This window comes from Stegodyphus dumicola, chromosome 1 (genome assembly GCF_044657685.1).
Source record: "Stegodyphus dumicola isolate Sdum_Otavi_A_Nest chromosome 1, ASM4465768v1".
Classification (NCBI taxonomy): domain Eukaryota; kingdom Metazoa; phylum Arthropoda; class Arachnida; order Araneae; family Eresidae; genus Stegodyphus; species Stegodyphus dumicola.
This window is the reverse complement of record NC_140768.1, coordinates 185,380,298-185,397,169: the sequence shown is the minus strand read 5'-3', so window position 1 is coordinate 185,397,169 and position 16,872 is coordinate 185,380,298. Positions and strand designations below refer to the sequence as shown.

Genomic DNA, 16,872 nt, shown 5'->3' with positions numbered 1-16,872 from the left:
CAAACGTAGGTTAGCAGAAATGTTGCCATATATGTCATATATGTTTAAACCTATGTCAATGTAAAGTTGTTTTTTGAGTAAATTTAAATAGCTGCTATTATAGTTATCTTAGAAGCAGTATAAAAATTCTCTCAGTTAGCATGCAAATAAAGAAATGATTAGAAATAAACGTGCATTAAATAAAAAAAACCTGCAAATAAAAATAAAAAAAAAACTCACGGAACTTTATGTTAAAAGAGTAGCACATTTTATCTATTATTTTAAAATTGAGTAAGCATTATTAAATTTTTTAATGGTTCAGTCTAAAATGCATAAAGCAGTAACATTGCCTCTTCCAAATTATAGCTATCTTTCACACACAGCTCATTTTAAACGCTGGTTCAAAAACGCTAATTTCCAAGCTGTGAATTATATTGGCGCGCTCAGTGTCATCATGGGTACGTCATCACTTCTCACTTTCTGCTTCAGGGGGAAAAGCTCTATGAGCTAGCCCTTCTAGTCCTGTTGAGACTGACTGTCGTCTTCTCCCCCCCCCTACTTCCGGCTTTGAAATATGAGCACTTTCGGATTTATTTTGTTTTTCATTTTCGAAATGTAATAGCGTTGAATACTTTCGTGAGCATTTTTGACATCGATAATTAGACGAACACGTTCGAACGGAATGGTTTTTCAAACAATTAAAACAAAGCTTATTTCTTTTCACGAATTCACACCTGTCATTGACAGAAAGATGTATAAATTCCGGACACTTATATAATGAATGGAATTCTTCACCACGGCATTTTATGCATTTCAAATTTATGTTTTTTGTATTAGAAGTGGATATCATACTCGTAAGTTTATGTGGAGAATTATTACTCTTTTTTACCTCCTTTATTTTACTATTTTGAAGCGTTCTCGCTTGGCTTTGTAAAAACGAAAGTAATTGTTCAATCGTTCAATCGAGTTTTTTAATTCCTTTTCCCACCAGTATCGAGTCGATTTATCAAACTTATCCACTATCAAATACACAATCATTATTTCCGATAAGTTTTCTACTTTGTAGTTTAAAATATTTAAAGTTCGAATACATTCGTTCGTTACATCAATTAAATTTCGAATAGAACTAGATGTCTCGCTAATACTCGGCTGATTCAAAAGCTTTTTTATTATAGCACTTAAAAGCTCACGTTTATTCGAATACCTATCTTCTAAAAGTTTCCAAGCTATATCGAAATTTATATCCGAAATAGAAATAGACTGTATTACTCTCAGAGCTTCGTCCTTACAACTAGCTTTTAAATATTGCAATCTCATTGCATTACTCGAAATAGATTTGTTTTCTATTACACTAGCTTTAAACATATCTTTAAACATTATCCAATTCTCTATTTTACCATTGAATGTTGGTACCGATAGCGTCGGTAACTTAACATCCGAAAACACATTTGAATTATTATTACTCCGCACAGGAGAAACAGAATGTTCAGAATTCATCTTATTTTTTACTACTGCTAATTTACGTTTAATCATCAATAGCAACTCATCAACAATATCATCTGTATCTTCTTTATCCTTAATAAAGTTATCCAATTCTTCGGGTTTACATGTTTCGAAAATTGAATAAAATACAGATTTAAGTTCGTTAGAGATTTCATTAGTTTTGGTTTCAAATAGCTGCAACGCAACTGAATCTGAAACATCTAATGACGAAACAACTTTATCTTTATGCCTCGTCAGTGAACTTTTTAACACTCTTTTTCTAGTTTTTAGAGCTTCCATATTTATAACAGTTATACTCTTTAAATTCAATAGAGATTAAAATGGGAGAGTTCACCTTCGATTCTCGACGGACCACTTGAACTGTACTCAGGAGCTGGTTGACTTTGTATTTAATAACAAAGATTATCATCACAAAGATATTTACTTTATTATGTATTTATTAATCATTTTGTTGTTGTAGAGGAGCGATCTGGCTCCAAAACATTTTAAATTCTCAATCACAAAGCTGTAAGATCTGTTACAGCAAGTACACAAAAGAAAAGAATACTCAATTCAAATTACGTAGGCCGAGAGTATAACGCTAGCAATCTTTTACCACGTTGTTCGAAGAGGTTCATTAAAAGTTTTTTTCAGTTCTTTTCTCTGGTTATTTAAGCTGATCATAAGTTGGATGTTTCGCAAGGACGATCACCGGAATTCACCCGATTCTCTTTCTGTGAGGTAAGCTTGCTTTTTTAATTCGAAAACCTATCATAGATTTTAAAAATTGATTTTGTATAGTACATTAATTTTGATTCCCAAGCTCCAAAAATATTTTGTCTCATTGTATCACACAGCAGCTAGATTTTCATTCTTAATATATTAACTTTGCATTTTAGCATATGAATCTCAATTTATATAATTAATCATATGGCAAACAAATACTATAGTTTTTGCAGGCATATTGCTATTTCTTTCCAAATTTTTTTACTGAGTTTTAAGCTTTAAAGTCAACTAATAATAATATTACGACAAAACGAGCGATCAGGAATAAATTTGCCATTTATAATAATGCGGCAACTAATGGCATGTATGATTGCATAAATTAATTTTATTAATAAATTGTATTATGCTTCAGCTTTAAATTTATGCTATAATTACCAAATAATTTATCTGAGAAAATTTATAAACTTAGTTAATATTAGTGGCCACTGAAGACTATTTTTAATGTAGTATATTGATAGTTATATACAATTTTTCGTATTTTATGATTATTTTTGAAAATTTTATATTCATTATTATAAAAATATAATTTTGATTTCTCTCAATATTTGATGTGGTTTAGTGAATAACAGACTAACTCAATCTATCTTTTACTTAGCAAACAACCCAAATCCTGGTATCGCTGTAGTGTTTGTGGGACATCTCGAAAAACACCAGACAGGAAATTTTTCAGATTTCCTAAGGATCCTATTAGGTAAATCATTTCTAAGTTTAAAAGAAACTAAGCTTTGATAATTAATAATATATATATATCTCAATTTTTGATAGAGAAGCAAATATTTCATGTATTTGGAATAATTTAAATAAATAGCTTGTTTTTTTCCATTAAGTGTTCCTTATCATGGACAAATAGTTCAGTGTTCTTCTGTAAATATTCAAGATAACTGTGCTTGTGATACAGTTGCTCCCAAAAGTGTTCATACACTTTAAGAATTTGTAAAAAATGCGCTGTAGCCCGGAATTGAATTTGATTATAAAGCCCAATATTTTCTCATATCTCGAAGTGATTTTGAATAAAACCAAATTTTTTAAAAATTTTTTTCTTCTAATATTTTAGAGGATAATTTTTGTAATTTATGTATTACAAGCTTGAATGCTGCAGGATATCCTACAAAAACTGACAGAAATTTAACTGCAATATTTCGTAATAGTGTCTGCAGATTTCTTTAAAGTGCACGAAGATTTTTGTGAGGTAACTTTTTTGTTACTTTTTAATTATTAATTCCCCCCCCCCAAAGTTTTACTGTATTCTTATAATACTTTTATAGAGTTTTGCTAAGATAAATTTATAGATATTAAAAAATTCTCACAGCACTATTTCACTGAAACATAAGTGTACGAACACTTTAGGGAACCACTACATATTAGTGTGAATAAGGAAGGAAACATTTTAAAGATGCACTTTACGAACAATGTGTACTTTTTATTGGTGCCTTATCCTTTTTTAATCATATTGTTAACAAAACTGTACAAAGAAATGCTAAATTGTTTAACTAGATACTATGACCGGTAACTACAATTTAACACAATATCTGCAAAATTATTGGTTTTCGTACATCAAAATAAAATTAGATGAAATGCAATCGTTTCAGAATTTGTTACTAATGTAAAAGGAATTTTATAACAAGGTTAAATTTCTAATAACACTGAAAAGAGGTTCTTTTAATTAAAGAAAATAAAATTGTTTTTTTGTTTTCATAGATCAAAATAATAGAGAATTAGTATAAATATGTCAGAAATGTAATAAATCATATTATGTACATGAATTTTTCCTTAAATTATAATTTAATGTTTGTTCTTAAAAAATATATAACCCTTCTCGAGATTGTGTAACTAATGTATAAAGAATGTTTTTAGTTTGCTATTTTTCTACTAACACTGAAAATGGATTTATTGAAATTTAAAATATAAAATTAATGTTTTCATTTTTATAGATCAAAACAATGGGCTCCCGCATGCAGTAATCAAGACTTGTTAAATATATCACCAACTAATTTGTATAAAACTGCACTAATATGTTCGTCACACTCCAAAGATCATGATTACTGTTCACCAAAGATGCGATATTTACATTCCTGTGCAGTGCCGACAAAATTTGAACAAACAGGTATCTACAGTGTTTACTGTTATTATTTCAATATGCTTAACAATAGTGCCATCTAAGAAATAACTCATCAATAATAGTGGATCACCTGTCATGTTATGCTCAAAGAATACTGTGCAACAAAATTGATGGTTTGGATCGCCTGTCATGTTATGCTCAAAGAATGCTGTACAACAAAATTGACGGTTATTAGTCGAAATATTGACTGTTGATTTTTGGCAAAATTAAAATTATGTAAAATCCAAGCATACAGCATTTTTAGAATTATTATATGTATAGTGAAAGTGGAAAATAGGCATTTCTTGCAATTGCTATTTAAAAGAATTAATTTCTAATTTCATAATTTGAAACAATCTTCATCAGGATGAGCTGCAGCAATATTTATTTGATTCAGTGGATTATTTACAAAACTTCTTAATACCTATAGGTTTGATTTTCAAGTTAAGTATTTAATCTTATATTAATAAATGTGAGAAGTATTGAATATTTTATGAACAAAAAGAATGAAATTAGTTATTTTAGTAATTTATGTGCAACTTATGTAAGACTTTTTAAATGTAATCTTGTATTTGTTAATTTAAGTGAAATGCTTTTGGCTTTTGGTTGCAAACTTTGCTCTTTTTTCATAATGGTCATTCCAAATAATTAAAATTTCTCTGTTTTTTTCTTCTTTAAAGTTGAGGTCAGATAATTGTAATGTATTTCAGTGTTTTCAATTTATTTAGGGGTACTTTTAATTGTTTTTAATTATTTTTCTGTTTTGGTTAGTTATATGCAAATTTTGCTTGTAAAATTTTAAATATGGATTCATAAAAATTCATTATGTGTTGCATGGTATGTGTTTTCTTCTTTTTTAAGCTTACAGAATTAAATGTACTCATTGGTCAAATAATTCTTTATTAAATAGATTTTTGGAAAAATTAAAATTATGTAAAATCCAAGCCCAAGCATACAGCATTTTTAGAATTATTATATGTATAGTGAAGGTAGAAAGTAGGCATTTTTTGTAATTGCTACTTAAAAGAATTAATTTCTAATTTCATAATTTGAAACAATCTTCATCAGGATGAGCTGCAGCAATATTTATTTGATTCAGTGGATTATTTACAAAACTTCTTAATACCTATAGGTTTGATTTTCAAGTTAAGTATTTAATCTTATATTAATAAATGTGAGAAGTATTGAATATTTTATGAACAAAAAGAATGAAATTAGTTATTTTAGTAATTTATGTGCAACTTATGTAAGACTTTTTAAATGTAATCTTGTATTTGTTAATTTAAGTGAAATGCTTTTGGCTTTTGGTTGCAAACTTTGCTCTTTTTTCATAATGGTCATTCCAAATAATTAAAATTTCTCTTTTTTTTTCTTCTTTAAAGTTGAGGTCAGATAATTGTAATGTATTTCAGTGTTTTCAATTTATTTAGGGGTACTTCTAATTGTTTTTAATTATTTTTTCTGTTTTGGTTAGTTATATGCAAATTTTGCTTGTAAAATTTTAAATATGGATTCATAAAAATTCATTATGTGTTGCATGGTATGTGTTTTCTTCTTTTTTAAGCTTACAGAATTAAATGTACTCATTGGTCAAATAATTCTTTATTAAATAGATTTTTGGCAAAATTAAAATTATGTAAAATCCAAGCCCAAGCATACAGCATTTTTAGAATTATTATATGTATAGTAAAGGTAGAAAGTAGGCATTTTTTGTAATTGCTACTTAAAAGAATTAAGTTCTAATTTCATAATTTGAAATAATCTTCATCAGGATGAGCTGCAACAATATTTATTTGATTCAGTGGATTATTTATAAAATTTCTTCCCAGGTTTTAATAACACCTGGAAGGTTTGATTTTCAAGTTCAGTATTTAATCTTGTATTAATAAATGTAAGAAGTATTGAATATTTTATGAAAAAGTAATGAAATCACTTATTTTAATAATTTATGTGAAATTCTTTAAAAGGCCTTTTAAGTGTAATTTTGTATTTGTTAATTTAAGTGAAATGTTTTTGGTTCTTGGCTGCAAAATTTGCTCATTGTTTTCATAATGGTCATTCCAAATAATTGTCTAAAAAATGTCTTGGTATTTGTGAAGATGCTTAAAATTATTTTGCATATGTATATTCTAAAACTTGAGAAATGTCAATAAAAATAATTTTTTTTTACCTCAAATGTGTTATTCTTTGTTTTAATATTTAATAATATGCTTGATATGAAAAGAAAAATAGCGTTATTTATGTAATTAATTGCAGATTTGTTAGAAATCTAACATCACAGCAGTAGTTAATTTTGTTTTCTATTAATTCTGATGTTAGTTATAAATTAATGCTAGATATTATATCAAAAGAATAACAATTCTGTGAGTTTACAGAAAGAAGAGTTAAGGGGTAAAATAAGGAATATAAAAATAATAAAATTTATTTATTTATTCATTTATTTTGCAATTGAATTTTAGGATGTTCTATGCGAAACATCTAGACGATTAAAGATTAGAAGATAAAAGATCAGCTACACAATTTATCTGAAATGTATGAAAATAAAACATTTTGAGGAATTTCAAAGTAAAAAAAATTACTATCTCCTCGGACTGCGCTATTTAAATTCCACCCTGCGCTGCTGTTTCACTGCATAGCAGCCGTGGCTCCTCGATATAGCGGCGCAGAGGCGAAACAAGTTTACATTGCGTCTATGGAAGCTTTCATTCTTTTCCTTACAGATTCTTTGGCTAATATGGCTGACGACATGCCGGTTTCTTGCCTGCTATTTCGCACATGCGCAGAAAGGTGTGAGGGTGGATGGATTGCCCCTTTAAAATAAGCTTCAGGGACATACACAGTGTCTCTTCAGTCTAACGGAGCCACATTTGCCTCGGGAAACCTTTACTTCTTCTCCTTACAGATTCTTTGATAACGCGCTAGCAGCGCCTCCTGTCGGCAACTCTTAATCACTACTGAACACTGTCAGCTCTAGTAGAAGTTACAAATCAATTACATTTAATTAAGGAATGACCATCTAAGTTTAGAAACAGCGTACCGTAACTGCAATTCAACTAATGGCGCCGTATCTTTCATGTTACTCCCGATTGGCAAGCTACATCATTTTTAATGAGTATTCGGGTTTTGCTAGTAACTTCACTTGGAAATCGTGCTTTGGTTATTTGAACATAGAAAGAACATGGGAGCTATTTGGTTAAGATGCTTTCATAGAGAACCTTTGTTAAAAAAACCTAGAAAACTACGAAAACCAACCATGCAGCCTGGGTTAGATTTCGCAACAAACAATTAGTATTTAACAATCTTCAAATGCTAGGCAACTGGTGAGGCTGCAATTAAATCTCCAATTTAATTTTTTATTTGTAAATATTTAAAATATTGTTGTATTCTTAGACACAAAAAGCAGAATTTAAGTTTTGTTAACTCGTTAGTAAACTACCAAGCCGTAGTGCAAATGAATATTCAATTTCTTTTGCAATAATTATATTCACTTAATATTCTTGGAATATGAGCTAAAGAAGGAATGTTCTCCGGAAGATTAAAGAAGTGTTTAAATCCAGTGATATTACGTTTGTCTTACAAGCTCAAAATCAAAACGATTCTGCAATTGCCCGAGTAGTTGACTTGTAAATGGTTGTGAATTAATCAGATGACTTTTAATCTTACGTTATTCAGTCAGAAAACGTATTCCAAATGTTTTGTATTGCATGACAATGCATCTTTTCATTATTCAATAACCAATCGGAGAACCGCTTGTGTTCCGAAAATAAGTATGTGTACTCAATCGTCTTGCATGTTCTTCAAATTTGTCTTCTTGTGATTTTTTTTCTTTTCCCAAAACTAAAGTTTCCTCTCAAAGGAAAGTTTTTTGACACTGAAGAGACAAAAGGAGTATTACATCTACTTTCAGAGGCATGTCAAAACAGATCTCTATAAGCCTTCTCTTCCATTACATTTTGTGCATTCAGACAAAAAGTTGCATCAGCGTAAATTCTATATATTATTAACATACAGTGAATATATACTAAACCTTTTACTTTAGCTTCGGTAATTCGGAATTTTTGACGGATTTGTTGTCGGATCTAGGATTAGAAGATAAGTCAAATTGAATATTTCGATAGCACAATAAATTCTAGGTCGAAGTTTCAATATTATCAAAATAAAATATATTTTAGGAGGGAGTCGAAATTTTTTCAGTTTTGGTTCATTATCCTTAGTATATTTGCTTGGATTCTTTATTTTTTCCATAAAAGCGACAATCTTACGCATGGTATACATATAACGCATAGCTTCAAATTAAAGTTATACAGGGTGGTTGTAATTAAAGTTCCACTTTGAAACGGTCATAAAGGGAAAACTACTGGATCAAATGTTATCAAACTTGGTAACCGTGTAAAGGAGGTCATGGAAATTTATTTTCCCCGAAAAAGAGAAAGTTCGAAACCTCACTACCAGAGGAGAAATGGCGCTGTATGCAATATTGTTAAACGAAATATGGGTCGAAATAATATCTAACTTAACCTTTTGTTACACGGGTTTAATATGTTGTATATCCTTAAGAAACTTTGAAGTAAGCAAATTACCATCTAAAGGCGTTAAATTCGATGAAAGTAGAGTGCGCCATCCGTGTAAGGGAGAAATTCGTCCGTGAAAACCACGAATTAGCGATTAAAAAATGTGAGATCACAAATCAGTCGCACAAGTGCGTACAATCTGGAAATCGTTTTCTTATAGATCGCTAATTTGTAATTTTTGAAGCCTGAGTTCGGCCCTAAAACATGATACTGATTAAATTTGATTGATTTGGGCCAAAGAAATCCCTCATGTTATCTACCTAGTTCTATTGCATTATCCTACTGCATTCGATTGCCTAGCAGTCAATCCACACCGTTTGGTGTGGAATGACAGATAGTTTCATAACTGAACCATTTTTCTCTGAAAAGCAGTGGATAGCTGGACCACTGTGATTGCAGCTCGCTTAGAGTCAATGTTAAAATGTTTCGTGATACATGAACTGCAGTAACGTGGCATTTTAGATACTACGATTTTTATGCAGGGCTGGGCCCCACCTTACATGTGTTGCACAGTTACTTAGGCAACATTTCACGAATGAACGTCTTATAGTCCAACACTTGCCCTCTTCCCACCAGACCTCAACCTCTGTGACTTTTAGCTATGGGGTTATCTCAAAAGATCTAACTAATTGATAATCTAAACAATTTGGGAGAAATGAAATATGTGATACATCGACATGTCCGTAACATTCCTCCTGATATGCTAAGAGCTGCTGTTGAGAATGCAGTAACAGGATTTAACTTGCTTTCGGAAAATACTGGACGCTACATTGAACATGCTTTGTAACACTTTTCGGAAACGATTAAACACATTTTAAACCGATGTTTTCATGTCTTATTTCATTTAACAATATTGCATGCAGCACCATTTTCCCCCTGGTGGTGAGTTTTTGAACTCTTTTTTTTTTTTTTTTTTCCTGCGGAAAATAAATTCCCATAACCTCCTTTACACGATTCCCAAGTGTGATAACATTTGGTCCAGTAGTTTTCCTTTTATGACCATTTCAAAGCGGAACGTAAATTATAACCACCATGTAAATTAAACTTTAAAAGTTTGACAGTTTGGTTCAAGTCCCAGCTGTAAAAAAATATATATAAATATAAATGTTTATATTAATTCTCTTAGAAAGAATGTTTTAAGAAGCTAATTCTTCTCTCGCGTTATAGCTTGTATAAAAAAAAACATGATCTTTAATATGATTTAGATTGTTTCAGGCGATATAAGAATCGGGTCACTCGGTGGTACAGAATAAACACTGCTGGACTGTTTTATTTCTTTGTCATTTAAAAAAAAATCTTTTAATTAAAATATTTATCCTTTGGACTTCACTTTAAACTTTATAGTTAAAATGACTAGAAAATGAAAAGCTGTCTTCAGCTGAAACGCAATTCATGTAATTGATATTTTAAAAAATTGCAAGAATGCAAAATTTATGGAAGTCTAGCAATCGAAAAATCTTAATTTTCTTGTGTGAGTACTGAAAATAACTGTAGCAGGAAAGAAGAAAATTAGGGAGAAAAGTAAGCAAAAATTTGCATGGAAATTTGGCTGTCACGCATACCAAAATGTTTCAAAAAGTTGGACGAATATACTTTCAGGATACTTCAAAGAATTTAGGTGTTCAAAGAGAAACCACTTGGAAGTGTACACCAACAAATGCCATCAATTGAGTTTGTGTTAACAGAAGAGACAAAAACGATATCATTGCAGATTAAAGTGAAAAGCGACTGGTTTTAGACTATATATGGCTGTATAAATTTAAATTACGTTATAGAACATAATATCGTATCATAGACGGAGAATCCCATGATTTCTCAGTCGAATTATTTGAAGATTCAGGAGTTTATCCAGTAATGTATCTGGATGTCATCTAAAGACTTTTTTTTTCCTCTTGATGAAACAGCAGCCGAGCGCTGAACACTGGTAGTTCGGTCCGAGGTTCGAATCCCGCGAACGGGCTGGCTACTTGGGCGTTTTCGTGGTTTTCCCCATGTGTAACATGTCTACGAGCCAGTTTCCCTTAGAAAGTCCTCCACGAAGGCATCCCTACCCTTAGGCAGATAGCCCTAGAGTGCTTTGTCATAATTAAATAAACCAAAACCCCTTGATGAAACCAGCCTTTCCTTTCACCTCATACCTTCAAAATGCTTAGCCTCTAAAGACTGATAAAGGCTTTGACCAAATACTGATGAAAAGGATTGAATTGGATTATTAAGTTACTGCAAAGCAGGGCTATCTGCTTAAAAGGAAGGATGCCTTTGTGAAGATTTTTCCAAGGGAAACCAGCTGGCATACACGTTACACATGAGAAAATCCACGAAAACGCCCATGCAACCAGCCCGTTTACCGGGATTTGAACTCCGGAGTGAACTACCAGTGTTCAGCGACTTTAACGCTCAGCCGTTTGTGGGCCTTTATGAAATGGAAGGCGATAACTTTATTTAAAATGATTGTCAGATATACCAAGATTGTTTCGAAAAGTGTTGGATACTTTTTAATATACTTGCAGAATGCCTAAAGAAAAAGAGCAAGAATGAAGCAGAATGCCTGAAGAAAAAGAGAAGAAAAAATGAATTTTTGCGTAAAATTTAGTATTTCCCCCCCCCAATTTAAAACTTTTTAATCTTATGATATTTGATTCTTGCGATTTCAAAAATAAAATATTTGACTAAAATATAAATAACATTTTAAGAAACCAAATGTAGGATAAAATTGTGTAAAGCAACGGGCACAATGATAAAATTGTTTAAAGCAGTATATGCAAGTCATCCTAAGTTAAAATGTCGGTTATACATCTTTCTCATTTATATATATCTTTTCTGAACGGAACATTGAAAGGCGTGTGAACTGTGCTTTACTGTATTTTCTCTTTTAATATATTCAGTTTTCAGATGCACCGTAGTGTGCGACACAAAGTATTCTTCTGAAAGAACCGCAATTCAGCAATTCAAATAAATAAAATATAATCCTGGAAAATTTATATTAATAAATATATTTAAAATGCTCATTTCGAATGAATAAATAGAAAATTTTAAAATAATTATCTGAAGAGACAATGCAACACTAACAATTAAAATAAAAGTCTAAAAATTTAAAAATTACCTAAAATAGCAACTATGACTAAAAATATAATATAAAGAAAACTATTTGAAAAAAAAATAATAAACAATACACCTTTTAATTTAAACTACGCAGTTCGAATGGGTAAAAATAAATTTTTTAAATAGTTATTCGAAAGAAACCGTGCAACTTAAACAATTAAAATGTTCGAAAAAGAAAAAAAAATTACTTAAAGTAATAACAATTATAATTAAAAATATAATATGAAGAACATTATTTGAAAAAAGGAACGATGGTTACTTTTTTCCCGCTCACGGGAAAGGAAAATAGGTTGCCATATATTAAGAAGTTCGCCAACTAACTATTCTTGGTGCAAACTGAAAACAATGTGTCAACATAAATCTGTGAATTTCTCCGTAAATTTATCTCCAAATTTTACAAAATTTCATATTTAGGCGTAATTTGAGTCGTAGAATCGAAATATGTAAAAACAAATGGTATGTTATTTTAGAAAAAGTCCGATTTTGTGTCAAAATATCTATGTTAGAATAGTGTTATATATAAATCTAATATATATCCTAAGTCGCGCTTTCGAGACATAAAGAACGCAATTTGAATTTTGTGAATCGGCCCAGTAGAACGGGAGATACTGTCCCCCCCTTTTTTTTTAATTGAGCAGTGTACCTCATATAAAAAGTAATTCTTGCGTTCTCTAAAATATGAAATAATTATTCGAATTATTTGTATCTCTTTCTAGAGTAGTTTTATTCTACATCTAACTGCTAGATGTACATCGAGTTCTCCTGTGAGGAGGATGAAGTTCATTTTATATGTATATGCTTTCAAATTATGGATTAATCATTTATTTACATATGATGCATAGCTTTATTTTGGGCAGCACAAAAATTGTGCTTATCAGTTTACACTTGAAAAAAAAATGGTCTAAAATAATAAATGCCGAATTCTGGGAAAAGTTAAGATCATAGATTGGCTAATAAAAGATATTCTGCTGCAAACTTGGGAAGAATGCAAGGAAGAAAGTTATAGAAGAGAGTTATAAACAGAATGTAAACTTGAACCGAGGAAGATAGCCGCTTCTTCAAGTAATTATTGGAGCTATATTTACTCATTGTTTCATGTCCATGTTTATCCACATATTCTTTTCTATGTTTCTACATATTGATTTTCATGTTCTTTTCCGTGTCATTTCTTTCCCATGTTTTAAAATATGTATAATTCTACATGGCTGCCTTTTTGTGCGTCATCCTGTAAAACTACATCTTTAACTTAAAGTATGCCATATCATTTGATATTGATCCATTCACATATATTAAAAAAAATTGTTCCTTCTTTTTATTGTCCGAACTTTTTTTATTGCCTATTTAATAGTCATTGCTCTATCAGTTTTGTAACTCTTTCGTGTTACTGTTTTTGTCTAGTTACAAGAAAGACATGGAAGGAGTCCAAAGAAAGTGCTATCTCTCAGATGTAGCTCCTGTAGTAGGTATTGCCATTTTTGGACTTGGTCGCATAGGAACCATCCATCTGGACAATCTCAGAAGAAATCCTAGAGCTCATATCATGTACTGCGTAGAAGAATCTGAAGAACGAGTGAATTTTGTGCAGAACAAATGGAGACTTCTGGAACCCGAAACGACATTTCTGAAACCTTCAGAACAAGATACTATCTTCAAAGATAAAAGGCAAGTTTCTGGTTATAAAATGTATTATAAATTGCACAGATAAACAGTTCATAAGCTAGAAGTGACTTAATTTATTTTTACGATCTAAATCCCGAAAATTGGTAATAAAACTGATTTTTGACGTAATAGGTTTTATGTTGCCAATTTAGAAACTGTCTTTCACTACAACTAAAAATATTTATCTATAAGAAAAACAAATATTATCCACTTTTCTCCTTTGAGGTCACATAAGAAACTGAGAGACTTAATACAGATCTAATATGTGCCATGAAGGCATGAATGCGATTGATGTGTAGTAAGAATGAATTGTTACATTGCATGTTTTATCAGAGTAATCTTTGACCGCTGTTCAAAAGTCAACTTTCTGTATGTGCTTTTGCAGCATATTTAACAATTTTTTTCAGTGCACCTTCTTATTTATTTTCAATTATTTTGCTTATTAGTGGTAATTAGGATTGTAATTTTATTGAGGCACGCATTTCTACTATTATTTGAATAGTTACTTGAATGAGAAGATTTTCTAAGATTTCACTGACATTAGATTTTTCAGCAAATTTCGAATAAATCCGCAAATTTTTTATTTTCCACTGTTATATTTTAAAATTTCTATTGAAAGTGTTAGATTATGTTTATGTTTAATACATTTTTATGACTTTCTGTTTGAATGTTTGCAAAAATACAGTGCAAAGCAATCGTATTCCAAATTCAAACCAGAAGCTATAACACTAAACATTTAAGGGCTAATCTTTGGAATATGGTAACAGGTAGTTTGGCGACATTTTGGTAAGGCGATAAAGGTTACTAGCTAGGACTTTAGCAGTGTACATGGATAAAGTCAGGAGTGTGCGCAATGCCATTTTTGTGCAATTCTGGGATGTTTTTTTAAGTGAAAATAGGTCGACGTGTACATGGATGATACCGTGTATGTGCAATTCTTAAAAACGCGGCAAGCAGTGGGCGATTCTGCACTTTCTCCCAATTTCGCACTTAATCTTCGTCATGATTAAGCACTTTTGTTCCTTAAAAGTTCTAGCATAAGCGTAATTCGGCTAGCAGATTCTTGGAAAAAAATGTTGAGTAAAAAAAAAAAAAATTCCTTTACTTTGTGAAAACAAAATGGCGTCCCCCCCCCGAAAAAAAACTAGCAGGTTGCTGTAGCAGGGTTGGTCGCCAAATTTTCGTCAAAAAATAGCCAAGTTACCATAATCCAAAGATTAACCCATTTAAGTTCTTCAAGAAAAATTCGTCTTCTGAACTGCATATAGTCAGTATCTGTTGCATGTTCGTGGCGATAAACAATTTCAATTCTAAATGATACAATGTTAAAAACGTGTAATTTAGTGAAGAACATTCCTGCGCGCACAATATCGTGTTTAAAAATACTGCCTAATTATTCTTGATCTGAAATAACGCTGCTGAATTTGCTTCCAGAATTTCATTTTACCGGTTAAAATTTTGTTTGAAATAAAATTAAATTAAAATTTTAAAAAATGTATTATCATAACGTTTATTTTTTATCATACGTGTCGCTTCTGTTATTGCTTCGTTTCTGGTACCTCTTCCCCCCCGAAACATAAATATAAATCCTTGGCCTAAAACCAGGAACCGAGTGGTAAAATCGCCGAACGCTGGTAGTTCCGACCTGAGTTCGATTGCAGGCGAACGGGCTGGCAGCATGGCCGTTTTCCTAGTTTTTCCCATGTGTAACGTGTTTAGAAGCCAGTTTCTCTTAGAAAGACCTCTACGAAGGCATCCCTTCCCTTAGGCAGATAGCCCCAATGTGCTTTGCCATAATTAACTAAACCAAACCTTGGCTTACAAATATTTTTTGAAATGTTTAGTGCAGCTTCCAGGCCTCGAAAGTTTGGTGAATTTTCCCTTTTTAACCGTGACCAATTTGTGAATTTTGCCTTTTTTTCCTGGGATGAAATTGCTGCTCTAGGGAAAGCAATACAATGTAATGCTGATGATATTTTTAAATATTTAAAAGTAATTTTGTCAAAGAATTTTTTTAATTTAAAAATTTTTTAAATATGATACTTTGCATCGAAGGTTTAAATTCATTCAGTCCAGGGTGTATTTTTCATAATAACTGAGCGGCTCGCAATATACTCTAAAAATCGGAGAATTGAGTTCTAAAATGAACAGACTGCGTATATTTACGTATTTTCGTGTTTAAATGATTATTTCATCAATTATGGTAGTTGTAAAATTGCTTTTATTTACAATTTTGGTATTGTTTATAACAGAGTTGACGCTGTTTTGGTGTGTACCCCAACTTTCACTCATGAAGAATTAGTGCTTAAATCTCTTGAAACCGGTAAGTAAAATTATTATTATTATTTTATTTCTGTGAGATTTATACGACTATATATTGAACACTGTAAAGCCTGTTAGGCTTATCGGTATGAGAAATACGAAAATGATCTATCTCTCGCCATGTTCCACTTGCTAGATGGACGTGCTAATCACTTACACCACGAAAGAACTTACGAAAGGATGCAATTATTCTTTGAAATCTTTTTCATCAAAAGAGCAAGGTAGGAGAACTAGTCGATCGAAACCAAATGATAAAGAGTTACTGTCCATCATATTTTCAGTTCAGAAGAAACTGTAGGCATTAAGTTTCTCCCAAAAGGAAACATAAAAAATATATCTTAGGGCGGATTCAAGCTATAAATCTTCCATCTGTCAGCTTGACGTGCAAACCAAAAACTGTGAAGATATGCATAAAGAGTTGTGATAGTTCTTTACATTCTTCCGGGAAACACATGAGACCCAGTCGACAAAATCCAGGTGGTGTGGATCGCTATTGCTCAAATTTAAGATTTTGAAAAACTAAGTTACCTTGAGGAATCAATTGTATCCTCTCCGCGATTTAAATCATGGACCATGGTATCTGCGAGCTGTACATTTTAACCACTTATTAATGCAAGAGCACGCGAAGCGGGAATGGTGAAATTCCTTACAAAATATATCCGAATGCGATCTAATGTATTGTTTTGTTCCCAGAATTTTTTAAGTGTTTTCAGAGTGACATTTTTTATTTATTTTGTCAGATGTCAGTAGTAAGTAGTATTTCTGTTTAGCAAGAGAAGCGTAATATTTATGCAGAACTTTCTTGCAGAATTTTATTACAACGAAGTGTGATTCCTGAAATTCTCTTTCATTGTAGAACTTTTAGCTCACACG

The 16,872-nt window shown here is 31.2% G+C and overlaps 2 protein-coding genes across 3 annotated transcripts in view; both read left to right on the top strand.

The window, feature by feature from the left end:
• The window catches only part of LOC118180101 (uncharacterized), a 130,998-nt gene that overhangs the window by 75,210 nt on the left and 38,916 nt on the right, over nucleotides 1-16,872 (top strand). For both annotated transcript variants that reach the window (XM_085823709.1, XM_085823710.1), the window contains exons 2-3: nucleotides 13,417-13,680; nucleotides 15,930-16,000. In XM_085823709.1, the coding sequence (XP_085679835.1) occupies nucleotides 13,417-13,680; nucleotides 15,930-16,000 (335 nt within the window). The remainder of the gene's footprint in view (nucleotides 1-13,416; nucleotides 13,681-15,929; nucleotides 16,001-16,872) is intronic.
• LOC118190984 (52 kDa repressor of the inhibitor of the protein kinase-like) lies at nucleotides 1,917-4,407 on the top strand. The gene is made up of 3 exons (XM_085812162.1): nucleotides 1,917-2,202; nucleotides 2,843-2,938; nucleotides 4,179-4,407. The coding sequence occupies exons 1-3, from the start codon at nucleotides 2,153-2,155 to the stop codon at nucleotides 4,405-4,407; spliced, it is 375 nt and encodes a 124-aa protein (XP_085668288.1). The 5' UTR covers nucleotides 1,917-2,152.